A 24,113-nucleotide genomic window follows, 5' to 3' on the forward strand; every position below is an offset into this window, starting at 1 on the left:
GGTCCAAGATGAGTTTTGTTGACCTACCCATCTTATTCTGGGGATATGCCTTAGAGACCAAAGCTTAGCTTCTGAGCAGAATTCCAACTAAGTCGGTAGTATCTACACCATATGAGATATGGAAAGGGAAGAAGCCCGATCTTAAGGTTGTTAAGATTTGGAACCCTTTTCGTGTCATCCCGAGGATGAAGATGTCGAGATGCCCATGAAAGTACTTTTTAACGACATCATGAATCCCCCCGGGGCATAGGTGGCTTCTTTCTTTTCTTCTTTTCTTTTGGTGGTCGCTCGTAGCTATTTTATTTTGTATACCGCGACTGATCGGGTGATGTAAAAATCCTTTTCATCATTGAAAATTTCCCTTGCTACTTTCGCACGTCTTTTCTCCTTTGTTCGGCGACAGGGCTTCTTGCCCGATGGACTTCTTAGACGTAAAACTTTCTTAAATTTGATATGTGCCATGTCCTTGGAACTGGCCGTCCTTCTCGTGTCGTTAAGCGATAAGCACTGTCTCGGATTACCGTAGCTACTCTGTAAGGACCTTCCCAACTTAGAGCTAATTTGCCTCGGGAGTGTGTTGGGTCGCTAACCTCGGCCTTTCGTAAGACCAAGTCGCCAAGCTTGATCGGCCAAGGGCGCACTCTTTGGTTGTAAAATCTTGCGACGACATTTTTATAAGAGAGGGTGCGGAGATGCGCGTCGGCTCTCCGTTCTTCGATGAGATCCAAGCCAGCACGAAGCCTGCTTTCTGATGTGGTGTCGTCGAAGTTTTCGACCCGAGGGGTCGGGAAGACCACCTCGGGCGGAAGCATTGCCTTGATGCCAAACGACAAGCTAAAAGGTAATACCCCCGTGGTGGTCTTCGGTGTTGTTTGGGAGGTCCATAGTATACTTGGGAGCTCGTCAACCCAGGTACCCTGAGCTCCCGTGACCCTCTTCTTTAGATCCTCTAGTATCACCTGGTTAGTTACATCGGCCAGGCCATTGGTCTACGGGTGGGCCATTGAGCTAAACCTTAGTTGTATTCCATAGTCCGAGCAAAATCTTTTGAATTTTTCATTGTTGAATTGGGTGTCGTTGTCGGTGATGATGACTTTAGGGATGCCGAAACGAGTGATGATGCTTCTCTACACGAATCCTTATACTTGCTTCTCGGTGATGGATGCCAGCGGCTCGGCCTCCAACCACTTGGTAAAGTAATCTACCCTGACGATGAGGAATTTTCTCTATCTCGAAGTCGATAGGAAGGGGCCGAGGAGGTCCATCCCCCATTACGTGAAGGGCCAAGCGCTATCTAGGGAGGTCAGGGGAACCGTAGGCTAATGATGTGCCTGAGCATGCTTTTGACACTACAAGCACCGCTGTACGTAGGTCATAGCATCCCGACGCATGGTCGGCCAGTAGTATCCTTGTCGAAGGACTTTGAAGGCTAGGGTCCGATTGCTAATGTGCTCCCCGCAGTTTCCTTCGTGAACCTCAGCTAACACCGACTGAGCTTCCGCGGGGTTCAAGTTTCCTACATACGTTGGAGTCATCGGGAGGCCATCCTGTCAGCTGGCAGTGTCCCATCTTTTTTGTAGCGGAGGATTTCTTCGACCCAGGTTGGGGTCACATCTACGGTGGCCACCTCTTCGGTCGCAATAGTTTGGTAAGGAAGTCGTTCAACCTCTGGCGGTGGTTCGGTGTCTCGACCTGAGGCGAGCCTCACCAAGGCGTCAGCGTGTGCATTCTGCTCCCGCGGCACACTCGATATGGCGAAGCCCTAGAAGCGGCTAATGAGTTTCTTTGCCTCAGATAGGTATTTCGTCATGGTGGCATCCCGAGCCATATAGTCTCCATTGATATGGCCGACCACTAGTTGAGAGTCGGTGAAAACTTGGATGCCTTTGACTTGCAGCTCGAGGTCCAACTTAAGGCCGGATAGGAGCGCTTCGTATTTGGCTTCATTGTTGGTGGCCTTGAACCCGAAGCGAAGTGCGTGCCTGAATGTCTGGCCGTCAAGGCTTTCAAGGATGAGGCCAGCCCCTGCTCCCCCTTTTGCATTCGCCGAGCCGTCGATGTGCAAGCTCCACCATTGCTTAGTATGCTCGATGTTGCTGGGGGGAGTCAATTCTGAGATGAAGTCGGCTATGGCTTAAGCCTTGATGGCCGTCCTTGGGACATATTGTATGTCAAACTCCCCGAGTTCGACCGACCACTTGAGAATTCCTCCAGACACATCAAATTTGGACAATATCTACTGTAGTGGCTGGTCGGTTATCACTTTGATAGGGTGACCTTGGAAGCAGGGTCGTAACTTTCTTGTCGTTTATACGAGTGCTAAGGCCAGTCTTTCCACCAGTTGATATCTCACCTCTAGCCCATCGAGAACGTGGTTCAGGTAGTATATCGACTGTTGTATTCCAGAATCATCTCGAATTAGGACAAAACCGACAGCATGCTCGGAAGCCGCAAGGTGGAGGCCGAGCGGTTCTCCCAGAGAGATCGTAGCAAGTCGCGGTTGGTGTGTCAGGTGCTCCTTTAGTCGGCCAAAGGCCTCCTGACATTCTTGAGTCCATTCAAAGTTCTTCAGGCTTTTCAGGATTCGAAAGAAGGGAAGGCACTTATCCCTTGACCGAGATAGGAAACGAGCCAGGGAGGCAAGCCTTCCAGCCAAACGTTGGACCTCCTTTACCAACCGGGGGGGGCTCCATGTTGATGATAGCTTGGACTTTTTCTAGGTTGGCGTCTATTCCCCTTTGGTGGATTATGAATCTGAGGAACTTTCCCGAGCTGACCTCGAAGACACACTTGGCGGGATTAAGGCGCATGCCGCATTTTCACAATGTCCTAAATGTCTTTGTGAGATCCATTAGGTGAGTCCGGGCAGATTTGCTTTTGATGATCATGTCATTGACGTATACTTCTATGTTCCTTCTGATCTGGTGAGCGAACTCTTGTTCATCATCCTTTGGTAGGTTGCCCGTGCGTTCTTCAACCCGAATGACATGACTTTGTAGAAGTAAACTCCTCAGTTTGTGATGAATGCCATGTGTTCCAGGTGTCCACCATAATCCTCTTAACCTGAGCATTGGTGATCCTAGCCGAGATGACCAGTGCGTCATTGTGCTTCGGGTATTCGGTCTCTCCTATTGGGAAGGTGATCTCCTGGTGTCTCCTATAGGATATTGGTGAGCTCCCAGTGTCCACCATGATCCTCTTAACCCGAGCATTGGAGATCCTGGCCGAGATGACTAGTGCATCATCGTGCTTCGGGTATTCGGTCTCTCCTGTTGGGAAGGTGATCTCGGGCAACTGGGGTTGCCTCGGGCCCTTCTCTACAGCTGTTCGAGCATAAGCCTTTCGTCCCGCCATGCTATCTCCCCCTACTGTCGGACCGCTGCTGATCATGTCAATATGCTTCTCGACCGGCCCAGAGGGATGGGGAGACATTTCACGCAGCCTCCTAATGTAGTGCCCCAAATGCCCCCGGCATATGAGTTCTTCAATTTGATTCTTGAGGTCACGACATTCCTCGATGTCATGCCCATAATCGTAATGAAATTGGCAGTATTTCGAATGGTCCCTAAGTTCGCTCGGTGCCTTCAACGGGTTCAGGGCCTTTAGGAGTCCTCTCTCCCTGATCTGCAAGAATATCTCGATCTTGGAGGAATTTAAAGGCGGGAGCGGGGGCCTCGGGAGTGTTGCGTCAGGTCAATCGATCCTTCTTCTTGGCGGCACTAGGGGCAGCCCCCGGGTTAGTTCTAGTCGTGGCCTCTTGTTCTCCTCCCACTTTCCCGCCACCAATGCTTCGGCGGCCATGTATTGGTTGGCTCATTGAAGAATTTCGGGGATAATCATAGGAGACCGCTCGACCAGCGATTAGAAGAACCTGGAAGGTCGGAGTCCCATCAAAAAGGCCTGCATTATCAAGGAAGGGTGACCGTCAGGCAACCCCCGGACTTTAGTAGCAAAATGTGTCACAAAATGAGAAAGTGGTTCGTCATCCTTTTGGCTAAGACCGATGAGCAGAGCCATGAATAGCCTTGGTTGCACACTGGCCATGAAGTTGAGCTTGAACTCCTTGGCAAGTTGGCTAAAAGAGGTGATCGAGGCCAATCTGAGATGGCTATACCACATCCGAGCTAGGCCTCGGAGTGAGGTGGGAAACGCCCTGCACATGAGGGTGTCAGAAGTACCATATAGGGTCATCTGGGCCCGAAAGGCGACGACATGTTCTGTTGGGTCAGAGCCACCATCATAGGCTTTGAGAATAGGGAGACGGAAGCTTGGAGGGATTGGCTTGTCCTGAACCTCGGGTGTGAAAGGCGATGCTCCTGAAGAGGCCTCGTCGAGCTCCTTGGATTTATGAAACTCATGTTGAACCTCATTAAGGTGTCGATTTACCGAGCGCAGTTGTGCCCGGAGGGAGTCCGCCGAGTCGAACAACAGGGTGTCGAGCTCGGGGCTACCGGTGCAGGGGTGTCGAAGACTTCGCGCATCGTGCGTGGGCATCAGCCTCGGGCTTAGTCGTCGTTCGAGCAACATGGCAACAATCATCATCATGAGCTGCCGAGGAGCCAGGGGCGGTGCTAGAGAGGGTGGGAGCTGTGTGGGAGCCAGGGGTGGCAACCCTCGTTGTGGCGTCAGTAGGAGCGTCGGGATTTGTCTGGGAGGTGAGACGATCGGAACGATGGTTTGCATCATCCCCGCTAGGACTTGAACTTGGTGCATCAGGCTGAGGAACGCCTCAATGGAGACGGAAGGTTGAGCAGCAACCATTCTCGGGGGTGATAACCTCGGGTTAGTGAACAGCCTCTAGTGAGCAGCAACCATTCCCGGAGATGGGTGTTGCTCCCTGAGCCTAGGTGTTGAGTGGGTAAGGAGGTGATCGTTACCCGAGTGTTCGGTCGGGTTGCTTGGTTGAGGTTGATCCTGCATCATCGGGCCCTTCTTCTAGCGCCAACTTGATGGGGATCCTTTACACCATGGCAAAGTGAGCTGGCATGGCTTGGTTCAGTCCTGGGTACGCAGGATCATTCACGTTGGCATTCAGTCAGCATGGATGGTGGTTTGATGAGGTCGGGCTTGGGCTCTGGCTTCAAAGTCGGAGACTCCCTCGGGTCGATCGCCTGCTTCTTGGCCTCCGGTCCCTGCACATAGGTCGGGGTCGGGAAGGGGCTCCCGACTTCGACCCCTCCAAGCTCTAGTTAGAATTGAATGCCAAAAAACCATCACCTCTGTTGGCCCTGCGAGAAGCTTTTTATCTCTCTCCCCCTGGAGACCGCCCGTACCTATCATATTTATGGTTGCCGACTCGACTTTTGCAGGATGGTACTGTGCTCGGGCAATGTCGTCCCGACTTTTGCGGGGCAGCACTGTGCTCGGGCAACACTGTCCCAGCTTTTGCGGGATGGTACCGTGCTCGAGCAGTGCTGTCCCAACTTTTGCGGGACAGCACTATGCTCGAGCGGTGCCGTCCCGACTTTTGCGAGACAGCACTGTGCTCGAGCTGCGCTGTCCCAACTTTTACGGAGTGATACTGTACTCAGGCGAACGTGGCTGTGAATAGTGGTTGGAGGGAATGTGCCCTATCAATGGTATACATCAACATCATGGATTCAGAGTTTCGTTCTACTCCTCGTTTGATGTCTAAACTTCATCTCCATGAATCAGAAGGTTCTCAAAAACAGGAGAAGCTGAGAATTAGTAAATAAACCCCCATCCTAACAAGAGCTAATGAAAACAAATTAAAGATGAGGCACCAACTCGTAGGAGTCTTGTGCTTACACTGCCGGCATTCTCACGGCTCTATCTTCTACCCATGATAAAAGGAAAGCAATGGACAGGAAAGAAAGCAGACGGCCATTTCCAATAAAGCCGGAAGCCATTGACATTATTCGACAAATGATGTCTAAATGACAAAGGAAAGTTCACCATCCGGAACCAACTATTCATACATTGCTTATCTAAGAAAAACTACTAATGCGTGACCTATCGCAAAGATGCCTTTGGTTCTTACTCCATTAGGTTTTCTGATTCAAGAGGTTGCCACGCTTGCTTTTGTTGTTTTGCACAAACAGAAACATCTCACTGGGGTGGTCTGTGTGCTTCCCCATGCGCCATTGGCTCCTTGTTCTTGTCAAGCTGATGAAGACGAAAAGAGGTAACCTCCGGGGGGACACCACGAGAGGGATTGGAGCATCATCATAACTGTTGCATAATTATCTTCTTGTATATTTGTAATGGAGAGGTTTTTATCATCTCGATGTAATATAAGTAATTCGTTAAAGAGGGGTTCAAATCGATCTAGAATGATTATGATCTAAGAATTGATTTATATATAATTATCTTTGATAATTATCATGTTCTAGGCAATTTTACTCATGTTCTACTATCTAAATGATTATGATCTAAGAAGTTATTATCATAGGGATAATTCCTATACCTAGTTTAATCATATGTGAGATAACGAGATAGTAATGATTAGGTTATGTAAATATGGTGATAGTTCATCAAACAAAAGTGTGTGAATTTAGAAATATTTTATTAGTATTTTTAGTTTTACCTCTTATTTAATACTATTTTACTTTTTTTATTGAAAGTATTCACTTTTAATTATATTATAGTATTTTATTTTTATTATTTCTTTACTCATCCATTTCTAATATTTATGATATCAGAGTCAAGTTCAATTTGCACTAGGCATTATGACTTCAATTCTATGTCTTAACTCTTTATTCTCATCTTTTTGGATAAATGCTATGAATTTTAAAATATCAAGATGAAAACTCTATTCAAGTCTTAGAGGCATTGAATAAATTGGCCGAGGGAGAATAGAAAGGATTCAAATGTATTGTTCTTCGTTCAACAAGTTATACATAAGATAATTTTCTCAAGAATTAAAATAACTATAACCTCAAGATAAACTTGATTGATATTTCAAAATGAATTTCAAGACTTATCGAAGATGATTATGGTAAAACTTCAAACCCTTCATCGTGAGTTTAAAATTTTATTCATGAAAAATAATAAATCGATATAAGATTTTTTTTTTGAGTGACTGAAATTGTTAATCAAATGAAATCTTATAATGAATATATTCATGACCATATTATTTTTATAAAAGTTTTAAGAAGTTTATAGATAGTTATCTTAGTTAGGTATCATGTTGTAGATAGTTCTACTCATGTTTTAAATAATTTTACTCAAGTGATCATGGTCTAAGAAACTATTATCATAAAGATAGTTCCTACACCTAATTTAATCATAGGTGACATGAGATGACGAAGTAGTTATCATTAAGTTTTATAAATAAGATCATAGTTCATAAAGCAAAGATAGAACTGTGCGTGCTTGAAAATATTTTACAAGTGCTCTTGGTTTTTATCTCTTATTTAATATTATTTTGATTTTCTTAGTTAAAAATATTCTCTTTCGATTATATCTTGTTTTTATTATTTTATCGTTCCTCTATCCCAATACTATCGCATAATTATCTTCTTGTATATTTCTAGAGGCTTTTATCATCTCGATGTCATATAAGTAATTCATTAAAGAAGGGTCCAAATCGGTCTCTCATCCCACAGTACACCAAGCTTGCATCCGTCAGTAAATGTGTGAGCGAAGTAGATGATCAAGGAATAGAACGGGAACGAACCGGTCGAAACACGAAGACACGCAGGTGACTAATACTCGGTCAGGATAAGAAATAATAATTCAGTCATAACTTGTTATAATGCAAAACATAAACAACATACGATCCCCAAAATACCCCCCTTTTTTTTCTGCACTGTTTTCTTTTTTCCTTCTTGTGTTCAGATTCCAGCGGAATGCAGTCCCCACGGCAGCAAATTATTGGTCGATCGAGTGTCGTCGTTTTCATTGGCATCCGATCATGTTCTCGTCCTTTTTATTCTTCCATATGTTGCTGAAAAGTTTTTGATCAATGTGGCCGAGCAACTCAGCCGACTCCATGGCAATTGATCACATCCTGTGAACCATCAATTGCAGAGTCGCCTTCATACTTGCATCATGAGAAACTTGACAGTATGACAAGCTGGGTTTGATAAATGAGGGTCTTTAGATGAGGTAGACAATGTATATATGTTTGCAATCTCATTATACGTCAATATCATTTTAACAAGTCTACTGCATCCATTCTATCCTGATTTATGTCGATCCATATTACTGATAGTGTGTGTGTGTGTGTATATATATATATATATATATATATATATATATATATATATATATATATATATATATATATATATATATATATATATATATATATATATATATATATATATATATATATATATGTATGTATAATGATGTTCATTGTGGATATTTAGGACACGTAACAATTGGATCAAAGCATTTTACATTCGACAGATTTGAGCGTCGGCGAGAAGATTCCTGTCAAAACGTACCATAAATCCAATCAGAAATGCACTGCAACTGATTAGATCTCGCAATCTAACACCACGATCCTGCAGCTCAACCCCCTTGAAACCTCTATAAACCTTCCGCTCTCTCTTCTTCTGAAACCTCTGACCCAAGCGTTCATGGAGGAGTTCCAGGAGCCTGACATCTTGTGGCCGGAGAACATATGCGACAAGGAAGCCAATTCGGCGTCTCGGAGTGCGAGGGAGGGGCGCGGAACTCAGAGGAAGCTATCCGATCCCATAAAGATCCCTTCGCGATCTGCATACGCCATCAGTGACAGCTGCAACGTTGAAGACGATAACAGGAGCAGTGATGGCAACGTGATTCCGCCGCATGTTATTGTAGCTCGTCGGATGACTGAGAAGATGGCGTTCTCAGTGTGCATTGGTAATGGCAGGACACTCAAAGGAAGGGATCTAAGTCGAGTCAGGAACTCCATCTTGCAGACGACAGGATTCCTAGAGACATGAAGACAAATGCAAAGAATAAGAACGCATTTAGAACTGCGACTGCTATATGGAGCTAAGTATCATTGCGGGATTCCCAGGCTATCTATGACCGATCCATAGGTCATGTAAGATAAGATTTCTGATGTGAAGTTTCCTAGTGATTCATTAGTCCACTTGAGTTTACCAAATCGATCGGTCTCCAGTGATGTTATTTCTGATAGCAATTTGTTGGGGAGCTGTGTGTTGTTTTGGTCATGAAATAAGATATGTTCCAACTCATCTCGAGCGGTGCAGAGACTCTGCTTCTGTGACTTTGCTGGGGGAGATTTATTCTCCTAATTCTGATGTTTTTATCTTGTTTCAATGAATCAACTTCGAAAAGATTACGAAGCAATTCATACTTGAAAATAATATATTCATCGAGCAGTACTTTGAACACTCACAGAAGGAACTCCAAAGCGACCTGCTTTCTCTTAAGCAACTTAACTTGATTGGTGGATCGGATTGGCCAAGAAATGATAGAACATGACCGATCTTGTGCTTCTCAAGAGCTATTATGGAATACCGTGTTTATCACAACACGATCCAGTAAGAAAAAAACTTCGATCGAAATATTAATCTGGTAGTTTCATAGTATATTTATACAATTCTACGAACCATCACAGTGTTAGGGAGAATGCGATAGAAGTTGTCGTGATCACGAGTCGAGCTGTTCCTCCACGGTGCACGACCATAGTCATCGCTAATCGTGCTCCCATCCGCACGGATCATGAGGCAACGTGAACGGCGATCTCGACGACGCAAACCATTCGCTTCCCGCTCGGCCCACCGGCTGCAACCGGTTGACGCAGCAGCGAGCGTTGCAATGGAAGCGGGAAACGTGACACCGAACGACGTAACAATGGCCGACAGGTAAAGAATTCACCACCGGGACCCGGATATCTCCGTATCACGAGGTGGTATCCAAACGGGTAATTACCAAATTAGTAGAAAAGCATTATTGCCTCCTAAGACCAATTAACGCCTCTCCAAATAATTGGGTCGATTAAGTAAGCTTCTTTCTTGATAGACGTAACCACTTCGAGCCTGCGACGCTCGACGACGAACACAGATGCCCTCGATCGGCGATTCCGCAGCGGAAACCCTAATCCACGACTTCTATCCCCGGGGTTCTCCAGCTTTCAAGAGGCAAGATCTCCGCCCCCTTGATCATTCCCGATCCTTATCCTCTTTTCGTTCCTTGATATCTTTCGATTCGCAGTAGCCAGGTTGGGAATCCGCAAGCAATTTGATCTTTCTTGACTTCTGCAACAGCCGCGTTCTTGCGGTTCAAGAATCGGAGTGGGTCACTATTACTTTGATGGATTTGGGTTTTGGAGGTCCTGATTCTTCCTTTCGGTGGTCGGCATTGGTTCCTTACAGGTTGGATGAGAGGGTTCTGCAAATGGAAACGAAGATAAGGGGGCGGGCGGCCAGCGAGGTGGGAGGCACAGTGTCGCATTGCTGGCTCAATCACCGCGGGTCTCGCCCCGCAAACCTTCGAAAACGTCACTTCTCTGATCAAGAATAGATCTGCAGGGAGGCGGAAGGTGGGCATGGTGCTCTTGCCCGTAGCCTCAGTTGCAGTGCGATCATCCTTTTCCGTCGTCGGTGAAGGTTTGGCCTCTCTTCCTTACTCCGGTGATTAATCGACTGGTCATATTCTCACGTCTCTGACTTGGGATTGCATCGTCATTTCTTGATATGCAGCATTCTTCTCGACATTTATAAGCTTCAATGGGATAACCAGCTCAACCATTCTGGTCTTTGTACGTGTCCACCAGTTGTATATAGGGCCTATTATATATAATAAGATGTGCTTCCCTATGTATATTTTATATGGAATTATAATGACCAAAGTTAGTGATGGGAGATTCATGTGTCAATTAGGTTGGTAGGGAGATTTTGGTAGATTACAACCCCTTGGAATGCCTACCTTGTGAAGTTTTTTCTTTCTCAATAGCAGCCTTTAAGAACGACAAGAATAGATTTACTTACACACACTTTACTCACCCAAAAGACTTGTGATTGGAAGATAGAAGACAACCACCGTTATTAAAAAGAAAGGGTAAATAATAATTAAAAAAACAAAATTAGCAATCCTCTAATTACAAGACTAAAAATAAATACTATTATCAAAAGAGAGAAGCACAAAAAAGCCATTCCATCAAACCTCTAATTAAATAGAAGAAAAAAAGAAAAAAAAAAGCACAGATGCGCTTCTTCCGTTTGTCAACCTGTCATCGACTTCCAGCCCTGTTTTCTTTTGCCTGTCTTCCCAACTTCATTCTCCATCTCTCTCTCTCTTCCCTCGTCTCTTTCAACCCACCCACCATCCTCGAGTTGCCTCCTCCCTCCTCTCCTCTGTTCCAGTTTCTCTCACCCTTCAACATTTATAAAACACAGGCAACAACAACCCCACAGAGAGAGAGAGAGAGAGAGAGAGAGAGAGAGAACAAATCATCGTCACAGCTTTGTTTTCCTGTGAAAGAAAAATATAAACAAAGACAGATAGGAAGAAGAAAGGCTTCTTTTTTTCTTCATTTAAAAGAGGCCTCGTCGCGGCGGTAATGGCTCGCCTCTTCAGATAGATAGGAGTCCTCGGCGACTTCAAGAAGGAGTCCGACGGCAACTCCTCCCTCCGCTTCTCCTCCGGCGACGCCATGACCGTCGCCACGGATCTCCCCTCCCCCTTCGGCCAGCTGGGCGTCTTTCTCTCCGACGCGGAGCTGCGCCAGACCGCCTACGAGATCTTCGTCGCCGCTTGCCGCGCCAATGGCGGCAAGCCCCTCACTTACACTCCCCAATCCGATCGAACTGTCGACCGCTCCCTGCCGCCGTCGCTAACCTCCGCGGCCGCCAGCAAGATGAAGAAGGCCTTCGGGATCAGGTCGCCGACGAAGAAGGGCAGCCTCGGCCAGGAGAGCATCCCGGTGAAGTCCTCCAAGAAGCCAGCGTCTGTGGGAGAGCTGATGAGGGTGCAGATGGGCATATCGGAGCAACTCGACGCACGGATTCGAAGGGGGTTGCTGCGGATTGCTGCCGGAAATGTGAGTCCATTTTTCAGGATTTCTAATTTAGTTCTGATATCTGATCCTGAATTTGTGGAAGAAAATTGCCGGTGCTTCATAGACTAACCCCACCCCTGGCAATCTATATTTGGTCTAGTAATTTTTTGACGATAGCTAATTGTGTTATAGTTGAAGGATTGGAAGATCATGTTGCAGTTATATGGTTGGTAATTGAATTTAGGCAGGTATTTTTAAAATATTTTCGGAAATCAAGTTTCTTTTTGTCTTTTAAATATATCACACTCTTCTGTTCTATCAGGTTTCTGCTAACCAACAAGTCCAAACCACCAGTGAGAACTCTGATATTGATTATTAGGTTTTGCTTGTACGTACCTGTAAAAGAAAATTCAAGAAGTGGTTGTCATTCGATCCATTATGTCCGTTTTCAAGAGTTTGATTCATGGGATTTATGAGTCCTGTAGATTTGGCAAACTTTAGTATGATCTGAATTATTACTTGTGGCATATCCTATTTTTAGATTTACATTTACTTACAAGGAAATTTTGCTTCCAGTTTAGGTTTGCTTCTGAAAGTACAAATACCATTGGTGATTTTACACTGTTTTTGTGACAAAAATTCTCCATTTTCAGCCCATCCTAATAAATTGTGATATTCCATTGGTTCTAATTCTTTAATGTAAAAAGAAATTTGGACCTCAAGTTCTTAAGTGGTTTTACTGTGACAAGGAGTTGGATGTCTTGATTAGTGACATTAAAGTAATTTCAATTCTTTTTATTGTTTCACAAAAAGAAAAAAAGATGTGTTAAATTGCTTTTCTTCGTTGTCCACGTTCAATATAATGTTTTGACATATTCTTCCTTCATCTGGTTAACAGCTTGGAAAGCGCATGGAGTCAATGGTTTTACCATTAGAGTTTCTGCAGCAGTTCAAGGCTTCAGATTTTCCTGATCAACAGGAATATAAAGACTGGCAGGCTAGGAATTTGAAGGTTCTTGAGGCTGGACTACTCCTCCATCCTCTTCTTCCGTTAGACAAGTCAGATGCTGCATCACAAAAGCTTCATCAAATTATGCATGGGGCTTCAGACGGGCCTATTGAGACAGGAAAAAACTCTGAATCAATGCAGATTCTACGCAGTGCTGTGACATCACTTGCTTACAGATTGTTGGATGGAATTGGCTCAGACGCATGCCACTGGGCAGATGGATTTCCACTAAATCTCCATCTGTACCAAATGCTGCTGGAAGCTTGTTTTAACAACAGCAGCGAGGAAGGATCAACAGTTGATGAATTCGATGAGGTTTTAGAGTTGATAAAGAAGACATGGGCCATCCTTGGAATAAATCAGATGTTTCATAATCTCTGCTTTACTTGGACCTTGTTTCTCAGATTTGTTACAACTGGAGAAGTTGAAGTTGGTCTGCTAATTGCAGCCGATGCTCAATTAACTGAAGTTGCAAGTGATGCAAAAGCAACACAAGACCCGACTTACTCGAAAATTTTAAGTTCAACATTAAGCTATATTATGGATTGGACAGAGAAAAAACTTTTTGCTTACCATGATATGTTTAATTCTAGCAACATTGAGTTGATGGAAACTGTTGTCTCATTTGGAGTAACAGCTGCAAAGATACTAGTCGAAGATTTTTCTACTGAATATCACCGTAAGAGGAGAGAAGAAACTGATGTAGCTCGTAGCAGAATTGATGCCTATATTCGATCATCGCTTCGTGCTGCCTTTGCTCAGGTAGGTTCTTTGAACTGTCAGATTAAGCTCATTTGGGAGCCTGCTTGCTCCTTTCCAGATTTGAGTAGATTTGTTAGTCATTTTGTTTGAGATTGGATCAGATTTGTTATAAGACTGCCAAATTTCTTTCTAGGGTCAACTTTTACATTTTGCTGATTACTCATGTTAGCTGTCAAATTTAATGTAATTTTGAAACCAGTGGTTTTGTATTGATGCAGAAAATGAAACAAACAGCCTCAAGCAAGCTATCATCAGAAGACCAGAGTACTCCATTGCTTTCCATCCTTGCAGAGGAGATTGAGGAGTTGGCAAACAAAGAAAAAGAGTTGTTCAGTCCGATATTGAAGAAATGGCATCCCCTTGCTGCGGGTGTTGCTGTTATGACTCTTCATTCTTGTTATGGAACTGAACTAAAGCAATTTTTATCTGGTGTCAAAGAGCTAGCACCAGATGTACTCCAAGTTCTTAGAGCTGCAGACAAGTTAGAGAAAGATCTCCTCGACATTGTTGTTGAAGATTCTGTTGATAGTGATGATGGGGGCAAGTCACTAATCAGAGAAATGCCACCTTACGAAGCTGAATCTGCTATTGCCGATCTTGTAAGAGCATGGATAAAGTCTAGACTAGATCAGCTAAAGGAATGGCTCGACCGGACCTTGCAGCAAGAGGTTTGATTCTTTCATATTGTGACTTTTGTTGTAGTTTTATACATATGTTAATGGCATTGTCCCATACATCATAGGGTTGCTGATTGAACTCTGAACTGGTATCTTTTCTGCTTTCCCTTTGCTTGATTTAATTATGAAAATTCTTGATTTGAAGCCATCTATGCTAGTTGCTTCCATTTTTTATTGTAAAATGTCAGCAAACCCTAACCAAGATATGTGGTTCTTGCCATTTATGACGTGCTGATTTTTCAGAAATGATAAAATTGTCAAACTAACATAGTAGATCTGATTGAAAGATCATAATTATCCTTTTTCTGCTTACACACTATTGCTGGATCATATGTTCTTTAGTTACCATTAGATGTTACTTAAAGACTTGCTATGGCTCACCTTTGTCATGTTTCTATCTATGACCGCCACTTTTTAACATGTTGCTACTGTTCCTACAGGCATGTTTTATGTCACTCAATCTTTCAAATCAAAAATCTGGCCAAAAAGACCAGATGACTGGAGATCTTTTCATCCTTCTTAAAACTCTTTTTTTTTCCAAAAAGAAAAAAATTTTTGAGCATTAGATTTATGCATTTCACGTGGTGGATGTTGGCATATCATTGAAGTTTCAAATGCACTGGAATTCTGTTAGATGTGTCTGGCTTTTCATATCCAATTTCCAGTAATCTTACTTGTTTATCTTCTCATTAGGTTTGGAACCCGAGGGCAAACAAAGAAAATCGTTCTCCTTCTTCAGTTGAGATACTGCGGATGGTTGATGAAACTTTAGATGAGTACTTTGATCTGCCTATACCCATGCATGCTGTCTTGCTTCCAGACTTGCTGAAAGGACTTGATAGGAGTCTACAACATTATGCATCTGAGGCCCAGTCAGGATGTGGTAGGTTTCCTCATCTTTTTATGCTGGATTGACAACTCTCCAACTAATCAATCATCATTTTCAGGTGCTCGAAATGATTTCATGCCTGCATTGCCTGAATTGACCAGATGTACAGTTAGTTCCAAGTTACGGAAGAAAAAGGACAAGCCACAGAACTCGACAAAAAGAAGATCACAAGTTGGATTGACAATTGGAGATTGTTCTTTGGGTTTGTCACAGTTTTGTGTACGCATTAATTCACTTTATCATATCCACAAAATGTTGGAGAACCTGGAAAAGAAAATAAAGTCCTGTCTGAGGAATCTTGAATCAGCTCAAGAAGATGTATCAAATGGCACACAGTCCAGTTTTGAACTTTCTCTAGCTGCTTGCCAAGAAGGAATTCCGCAGCTTTGTGAGACAACAGCCTACAGGATGATCTTTCATGACCTGGATCATGTTCTATGGAATTCTTTATACGTTGGTGAGGCAGCTTCTTCAAGAATAGATCCTTTTCTGAAAGAACTCGACCTTATTCTGGAGGTAGTATTGAACACAGTGCACATGAGAGTTCGGCATCAGCTGATAACTGAACTGATGAAAGCTTCTTTTGATGGGTTGTTGCTAGTGCTGCTTGCTGGTGGCCCATCGCGTGGTTTCTCTTGCCAAGATTCTCAGATTATTGAGGAGGATTTCAAATCTCTAAGAGAGTTATACTTGGCTGACAGAGATGGGTTGCCTGAAGAATTGTTTGACAAGGCTGCAGCAGAAGTGAACAAGGTGCTACCCCTTTTTCGCACTGACACTGAGACCCTCATTGAGAAGTTCAAACATATGATTGCAGAGACTTACGATCCTGCAGCCAAATCCAAATACCCAATACCACCAAATCCAGGGAACTGGGGCCCGACGGAGCCCAGCACGATTCTACATGTTCTGTGCCATAGGAATGATGTGGCTGCAACAAAGTTCCTGAAGAGAACCTACAACTTCCCCAAAAAGCTGTAACCTCTCGGCACCCTCCCTACTTGTTGCATGTTAATCCATTACCGGTTTTTGGAAGCACCAGACTGCTACTGTAGGACTTCACAACACAAGTCTGCTGATTGAATTGGTTGTATGATCAACGGTCTGCTGCTTGGGATGGTGACCATTTTGTCCATAATTCTGCAGGTTGTTTGGTCACCAGCTTCAGAAGCAACCTTTGGTTCAATGGCAGCTTTCATTAAAATACACTTTTTTTTTTCTCATATTTTCTTCATAAAGTGTTTTTTGCCACAGAAAAAATTAGAGAAAAATGATGCAATGTCTCAACTAACAGAATGACAATTTTCAGCTTCCAAGTCAGTAACTGTCTTATACAAGAAAATCCTTTAAAGATGATATGTGTGCTTCAGTCGTGCAATGCATTGCGTCTGTGACAAAAAACTGATTCGAGTGGTTTCTATATTCTAGTGGATCGTGTTGAAACTTACTGATCAGGCTGCATAGATGTTGATAGTATTGTGGACAAACAGATTGGATTGATGTAAATTAGGCACGGGACTTTGGTGTTCATCCAGCAAAAGCCAATTTAGGATGATTGAGGAGTCTTTAACAAAAGATTTAAGAAAAGGCCAATGGGAAAAAAATAATTTCCCGATGGGCTTCATTAAAAAATTCTCATCTTAGTTGTAACAGATGACGCTTCATTGATCGATCACTAGAATCTCCTATAGAGAGGAATTGAGGAGTCGTTTTGGTATTATCAATCTTCTTATAGGTTCTGCAAGTAAGAAATAATTATGGTAGCCATCTTTGTTTAGAACCTTCACCTGCCTGCCAGCAAATTCTTAAGGTAGTCCGCCTTTGTAGCTCCTGAAAACATACGATACCAAGCAATGATGGATAAGCATTGCAATGTTAGGCAAACAACGAACAGTAAGTTTTGGGTGAGCGGCTAATTATGGATTATCCTTTTCGAGTTATACTTATTTCGATATGAAGATTTTAACATTTTATATTAAAATCTCTATAATTATAAAAGTAAAATATTTAACCTTATTTACTCTAAAGTTTTTTGTTTTACTAATGAAATATATAACATGTGACAATGCATAAATAATACGAAAATGATAGGTAAAAGAATAATTTCGATAATGCTAACTATTGTGATGGTGTCGTAAATGATTATTATGATGGTGGTTGATGAGAACGATGTGATGATCGACCTTACCGATGTCGATCTGAACATCAACGAAGAGGAAGAGAAGGCAGAACAGTGAGATATCTACGTTAGAGGAAGAGGAGGTAGGTGAGGCATTTGTATTGACGCTGCATTGCTCTACCTCACTTGTCTCCTCTTCGTCCTCTAACGCCAATGTAGATACCTTACTGTTTTGTTTTCTCTTCTTTCTCGTCGTCGATGTTTGGATCGATATTAGCAAGACCAACCACCATGTTGTTCTCATTGACCATCACTACAATAGTTACCCACAGTATCATCGTCTATCATCATCATTAAAATTATATTTTTACCTATTATTTTTAGATTATTTATACACATGTTATCACGTGTTATATATTCAATGATAAAACTAATGTTAGAATAAATAAAAATAAATATTTTATTTTTTTTTATAAAATTTATAAAAATATTAATATAAATTTTTGAAGTTTAAAAATCAAGACGATAAAGAGATATGTAGCATATAGTTGGCTCGCAATGCATCGGTAAGTGTCGTGGTAAGAGTCCACTGGTCGCAATGGACCGAGGCTGGCAAATCATCGCTACACCTGGCAATGGTCTTCGTGATTGCAAATATCAGCTGTAAACATAGAAGCGAATGAATGAATTAAGCGTCGCATTCAAAGACAACGCAAAATTTTATATTACATCATTTTCTCACTTCACCGCGCATTGGTATTCTCACCTTCGCCGCCGACGACAGCTACTTCCCGGTCGCGTGTTCTCTCATCCATAAGTCGTCTACCTGACGCGTGGCAGAACAACCGGTAGTGGCGGATTGCCCGGCCAAGGCTGCGACAGACAACGAACGAGGCTACAGGAACGGTTCCCACAACCCTGGCATTAAAATGATAGACCGCAGCACTCACCGTGGGATGTGGAATGAATACAAAGCACGCGATCAGCGTCATGGTCTTGCCTTGAGATGCGTGATCTTTTAAACTCAAATGGTGGATAAGCTTGTACTGAAGAATCTTGTCAATGGGCCTCGGAGACCGGAAATAATGATGATCTTTCAGAATGTACACATTCGTCAAATTGAAGTTGCTGAGATTTTACATGAGAACTGCAGAGCCATGATGCACGATAAGCACAAACATTGATGTAAAGATGAGATCAGTTGAGCTAGCTTTTCCTTGCAACCAAGAGTTCTCTCATAAGATGCCACAGCATCGATGCACTGTTTCATGCAGTAATCAACCGGTGACGTACCTTCTGATGCATGGAAATGTGAGATCCTTCTTCTGAATGATCGTCGAGTATCACTGCACACAACATGACAAAAAAAATATTATTAACTTCGGTATTATGATTCAAGAATTAGGAAAAACGATCAAATGGCATACAGTTGAACATGCAAATCCATTGCAGGACAGTGCTGCTCATTTTCTGGATTGTGACAAGGGAGCTATACGTTAGTGATACATTATAACACTCATGATACAAACAGATAGGGTTTACATTTTACATCAAGACGCATTACCAGTACTTCAAATCCTGTCCATGATCAAATTGCTTTTGTTACCCTCAGCCATTCCTAGGCAGTCAGTCCTATGAAACAAATTCCGGTGAAATGACATCAGACTACTACATCAGATACATGGAAAGAACATCTACAACAGAACTTCAAAGAGGAAAAGAAAGGCTTAAGAGCCAAAGTAATCAATGTAGATAGATGTTCATCCAAGTCCAATTTATATCCCAAACATCAGGTCCATGACTTTTGATACAACTGATTTTGCTGGAGTTGCAATAGATCCTGTTGCTCGGTTGAAGCTACCAGTAGTGACATTTGAGCTGGTCTTTGGTTGATAGGAGCGAGCAACGATTCCTGATGAATTAGAAGTTGCTGAGCTATTTAAAGCAGCTGATTTTGAGGGTAATGAAACCATGAAGCCTCCATGATTGCTTCTGTTTATTTTTTCCTTAAGAAGCTGACGATGCACTGGATCTACAGGTTTCACCCCAACAATCAACAGACTGTTTAGCCGCATACCATTTTTCTTGAGAGCCTTTTGAGCATCATACGGGTTCTGCATGATAAGAGGATAAGAAATTTATTTGTGATAAGAGATGCAACAAGTGACGGGGAAACATCACCCATTCTATAGCAGTTACATCCAAAACTGGTGACAAACATGAGACAAAATATTCTACTATAGGACAACAGAACGACAAGGGATTGCCACTAATGCACTGATAATATAATGATTGAAAACACCAGTGCAACTATTTCAGGAACCCATTTAACATGCAAATTTGTTGACAACTTTGTCAATCTGACATACTCTGAAGATGAACGAAGATCACTAATAATCCTTGTCTTAGGTTCATTGCAACAAAAAGAAAATTCTACAATTGTTATTCAACTAACAATAAAATTGAAGACCAAATACGTCTTACTCTACCCAATGAAGCCGACTTTCAGTCACAAGTACATTAGAATGGTCAACTATGCAGCAGTTTGCAAAGAAAATAATTTTAAATAGTCAATTGTTCTTAGTGGAAAATTAGAGTCAAACAAAATTCTTATCTTTACAAGTTGAAAGATAAAGAATAAACAGAAATTAGTTACCTGGTACAAAATGTGTATCCAGTTAGCATCACTTGGTCCAGGTACATGTTTTACTATGACACCACATTTTTCAAACTCACGTAGCACCAAGTTGGTGTGATCAGGGGAAAATCTGAAAAAGCCATGATTAATATAATTCATGCATTAGATGTAAGAATTAATATCCAAAAACTATAGAAGTATTTCTCAATTAGATGCCCTAAAATAAATCTTGAACAGAATTTGAGAATCATTGTCTAGACATGTATTCTGAATGAACCTACATGATGATATTCCCAATGTTTAATGTATCTATAATACTGAAGTGTTGAAGTATCTTTAAAAAAAAATCCACTTATCCAACTCAAGAAGAAACCACCAATATGGACATCCAAACAACATAAGAAAAAGCTAGATGAAACATAAGCTGATCATGTTAACTAAATGTTCTAGAGGGATTAAGGTTTACAGATTCTGATTCAAAACCAGTAAAGAAAAAAATACTGGTGAAAACAAAGAAAAGAGTTAATATTGTTTGAAATGTCTTGTGGGCAACGTACTGTCTACACATTTGTATGAGGCAGATCATAATGTTCTCCAATTCCATAATGAGGTAGCAAACAAAGCATATTTAATGAAAGATATAGTTAGTCAATTACAGGACAAACGTGTAAAAGAATGATATTGAATACCATTGTAAAATTTGCACAAACCAATTAAGGTAAGAAAATCTACCCTCCATTTAAAACAAACAGTGAAAGCTAGTAGCATAAATACACATGGATGAATTTCAAGTGAAGTGCAGCCTTAATAGCAAAATACTAGATATACTGTAAATAACTAACCTTGAAATATAGACCTGTGAACTTTTCAACATTGGTCTAGACATATAAGCAAATCAACAGAATGATAATCAATAAGAAAGGCTACAAAGTGCATCAAAAGCACCTAAAGTGAAAATTTCAGGATAACCTTCAATATTGACAAAAAATAATACATACAACAGAACATACAACTTAAATTTAAAACTTAAGGGAACTTCAAAAAATAATACACAAAGAAAGCTCTACACTACTTCTTTTCCCCCAGGAAAAAGCCCTATGCATGCAATATTGAACAATGCACAAGGCTGCCACCACCATTTAACACCATCAAAATGCTAAAGACACTTTGGACATAAAGATCTAGTTCCAAGATCCCTAGACACATCAATATATAAAAACTATCAATCTATGCATTTTTTTTCACTATCAATCTAAACATTTTTTTCAGTAGGTAATTACTGATCAATAAATTCTGCAAATGGAATAATGCATGAGGTTCCCACCAATGTGGGGTTGGGAAGAGTCAGTATACATAAAGGCTGCCACCACTATTTAACATCATCTAAATCCTAAAGACACTCTGGACATATAGATCTAGTTCAAGATCCCTACACAAGCCAATATATCAAAACTATCAATCTAAGCATTTTTTTTTCAGTAGGTAATTACTTATGAATAAATTCTGCAAATGGAATAGTGCATGAGGTTCCGACCAATGTGGAATGGGAAGAGTCGGTGTACATATTCTTATCCAACCTTAAAATTGTGCAACTGCACAGTATGCAGCAGGTATACAGTAAAAATACATACTCCAAAAGACCACACAACTCCCAACTGACACCAACCTTCACCACCAATTGAATCGAGAATCAAATGGTGGCACTCTAAATGATATTATTCTACTCCAGAATTTAAAATTAACAACACAAATCATCACCCACAACTTGCTAAAAGAAAGAAACACCCTTCACCATGAATAATCACAACCAACTTGCAGAACAACAAGAAGCTACCACTCCAAACACCAAGTATTAAGTGTCAATGCTGCAATCTCAATAAACAACAAAAACTCATATCTCAGAGAAAGATTTCGAATCTCTATCTGGTAGTAGTTTCAGTAATCTAATAGATTGGTATGATATCAGTATACTATATAGTATACCAATCCAAAACCATCCTATATCAATAAAAAGATATTAAAAAATTGAATACCAACCGTTAATACAATACCAGTCCTTATCGAACTGATAAATGTCAATCAGTACAATGCACGTTAACCAGTAGTTGAAATCACACTTCAAACATCATAAATAGACTCACCACTTGAGACCATCATCAAAGTTATCGACAAACTTCAACCTGACAGCTTGTTTATCGGTAATCTCATTATTAAACAACCTACTACTTTCTTTAAATCCAAACATTACACACCGCAGCAGCATATTGTCTTTCTCAACTCGAAAGCATCAGAATTCCCTGAACAATTCCTCAAAGACCAGGACAATTCCTGTTGAAAATCCTTATGCTCCCTGCTAATGCTGCACTGGCTCAGCATCACTTCCCCATACGCTACTGAAAATTTAAAGAACAAATGACCAATATTTCCTGGTTCTGATGACATGAGACGGAGCAGCAACGTTGCAAAATTTTGCCTCACCAACCTAACTTGACCTAGTAATCTGCCATGTACTAATAACTGATATGCATGCTTAGCTTCCTGTTTTTATCCCAGACCACATTTAACCAGTAAACTTTTTACCCTTATCAGTGCTTCGAGTTAGATCTAATCAATCTGAGGTTATTAGATTCATACATACAATTAGTTTAATAGAAAGTGCAGAAGACTTAACAGCAAACCATAACAAAGGAGAAGCAAGAATCGAGTGCATACCCAAAAACAGTAACCCACTCGTCTGCATCAAGCCCTCCATTCTGCACGCCATATCCTTGTGGCTCTGGCCTCGCGATCTCTCTCGATAGCGGGGGTGGGAGTACCATCAACGCACCGGACTCGACAACCCCATCCACCGGAGAACCCTGGCCCATCTCTCGCTCTCCTCCGTCGGCCTTCGGCGAGGCCATCCAGATGGAACCCTCAGGGCTCTGCCCTCGGCCGTTAGCGACGCCAGAACCAATCACCTCAGCCCTGGTTCTCAAGACGAAGGAAGACGACGAGAGGGACGGAGAAGGGGAGGGATATCCCTTCTGATTCGGCCGGGGGGGAGGCGTCCGGCTCCGGGTGCTGGTCGGGGACACCGGCGAGGGCGGCGGCAGCTCGCCGAGGCCGACCTCCGGCGAGAGATCAGCGCGGTCATCGAGGGTGAAGACGGGAGGCGGAGGGGGATCCGCGGATGATCCGGCGAGGTTCTCCTTCCAGAGGGCGGAGACGGCGGCGGCTTGGCCGGGGGTGGCGAAGCGACCGACGGGGCGGTGGTGAGGGGAGATCGGCGAGGCGAGATCGCGGAAGAAGGGAGACAGCCGCGTTGGCTTGGAACTTCGCGGCATCGGGGAGCTCATGGTCTTCGATCAATCGCTATCCTCTCCTCTTCCACTTCCTGTTCCTCTTCTGCTCTCCAACCCTAAACCCTAAATAGTTGGACGAAAATAATGGTGGGGAAATTTCAAACAACTGAGCCCCTTTGGAAATACCGCGGTTTTGGGGAAATTGTTACGTGTCAAAAGAACATAAATATCAATTCCTTCCCCGTACATGGGAGTTCGGAACGCGGGCCAAGGTGTTTGGTAGTGGGCCAGTTTGGGCCTGACGCTCTCAAGTGCGATCCGGCCCGCTTAAGCATGGAGAGCGAAATAGTGTGTACAGGGGCTGAGACGGACAGCCATGTGACGTCATGTCCTTGTCTCTCAAATGGTATGGTCATGCATACCCATTAAAGGCCGCCTCCCTGCATTGCTTTTTCCATGTCGTGCTCTTTAAGTTGATACAGATCTAAAAAGGTCAGAGAAGACGAGGAGACTTGGGTCACCAGAAGCTGAGAATTCGCGACTTTACCCTGAGAACATCACTGTAGGGGCAGTTTCGGGAGGTAGGGGATGGGTTGCGCTGGGCCATTGGTTATCCGAGGGCGTAAAGGACGCGCTCGTAACGAGTGAAAGACGGATTTACCCCCATATCTTTGGGATTAGGACGAGCTACGCCGTACGAGTTGTTTTCATGCGTTAACAGCCGTCAAGATAGAGGAAAGAGCAGAGACGAGGAGGACCGGAGACCATCTCACGGCAACCATTAGTGTTTGCAGGAGTTAGCAAAAGTA

The 24,113-nt window shown here is 42.6% G+C and overlaps 3 protein-coding genes across 8 annotated transcripts; 2 read left to right on the plus strand and 1 right to left on the minus strand.

Moving 5' to 3' along the window:
• The first annotated feature begins 8,549 nt into the window (after positions 1-8,549).
• LOC135662218 (protein S40-3-like) lies at positions 8,550-8,900 on the plus strand. The gene has a single exon (XM_065176612.1). It carries the CDS (start codon positions 8,550-8,552, stop codon positions 8,898-8,900), a length of 351 nt encoding a protein of 116 aa, XP_065032684.1.
• Positions 8,901-9,954: 1,054 nt separating this feature from the next.
• On the plus strand, positions 9,955-17,680 carry LOC135662222 (protein unc-13 homolog). The gene is made up of 7 exons (XM_065176616.1): positions 9,955-10,067; positions 10,302-10,535; positions 10,629-11,968; positions 12,825-13,697; positions 13,916-14,365; positions 15,068-15,257; positions 15,322-17,680. The coding sequence occupies exons 3-7, from the start codon at positions 11,582-11,584 to the stop codon at positions 16,242-16,244; spliced, it is 2,823 nt and encodes a 940-aa protein (XP_065032688.1). The 5' UTR covers positions 9,955-10,067; positions 10,302-10,535; positions 10,629-11,581; the 3' UTR covers positions 16,245-17,680.
• Positions 17,681-18,429: 749 nt separating this feature from the next.
• On the minus strand, positions 18,430-23,482 carry LOC135662219 (nuclear pore complex protein NUP35-like). 6 transcript variants are annotated; one of them, XR_010507656.1, is made up of 6 exons: positions 22,733-23,482; positions 20,039-20,150; positions 18,947-19,496; positions 18,810-18,852; positions 18,676-18,728; positions 18,430-18,529 (listed from the first exon to the last, which is right to left on the minus strand). XR_010507656.1 is itself a non-coding variant. In XM_065176613.1 (3 exons), exons 1-3 carry the CDS (start codon positions 23,356-23,358, stop codon positions 19,158-19,160), a joined length of 1,077 nt encoding a protein of 358 aa, XP_065032685.1. In that variant the 5' UTR covers positions 23,359-23,482; the 3' UTR covers positions 18,858-19,157. The 6 variants fall into 6 exon arrangements, 1 of the variants encoding a protein (XP_065032685.1); XR_010507660.1 differs by lacking the exon at positions 18,810-18,852; XR_010507658.1 differs by lacking the exon at positions 18,810-18,852 and having other exon boundaries at positions 18,925-19,496.
• Between the last annotated feature and the right edge of the window lie 631 nt (positions 23,483-24,113).

This window comes from Musa acuminata, unplaced genomic scaffold (genome assembly GCF_036884655.1).
Source record: "Musa acuminata AAA Group cultivar baxijiao unplaced genomic scaffold, Cavendish_Baxijiao_AAA HiC_scaffold_598, whole genome shotgun sequence".
Taxonomy (NCBI): Eukaryota; Viridiplantae; Streptophyta; class Magnoliopsida; order Zingiberales; family Musaceae; genus Musa; species Musa acuminata.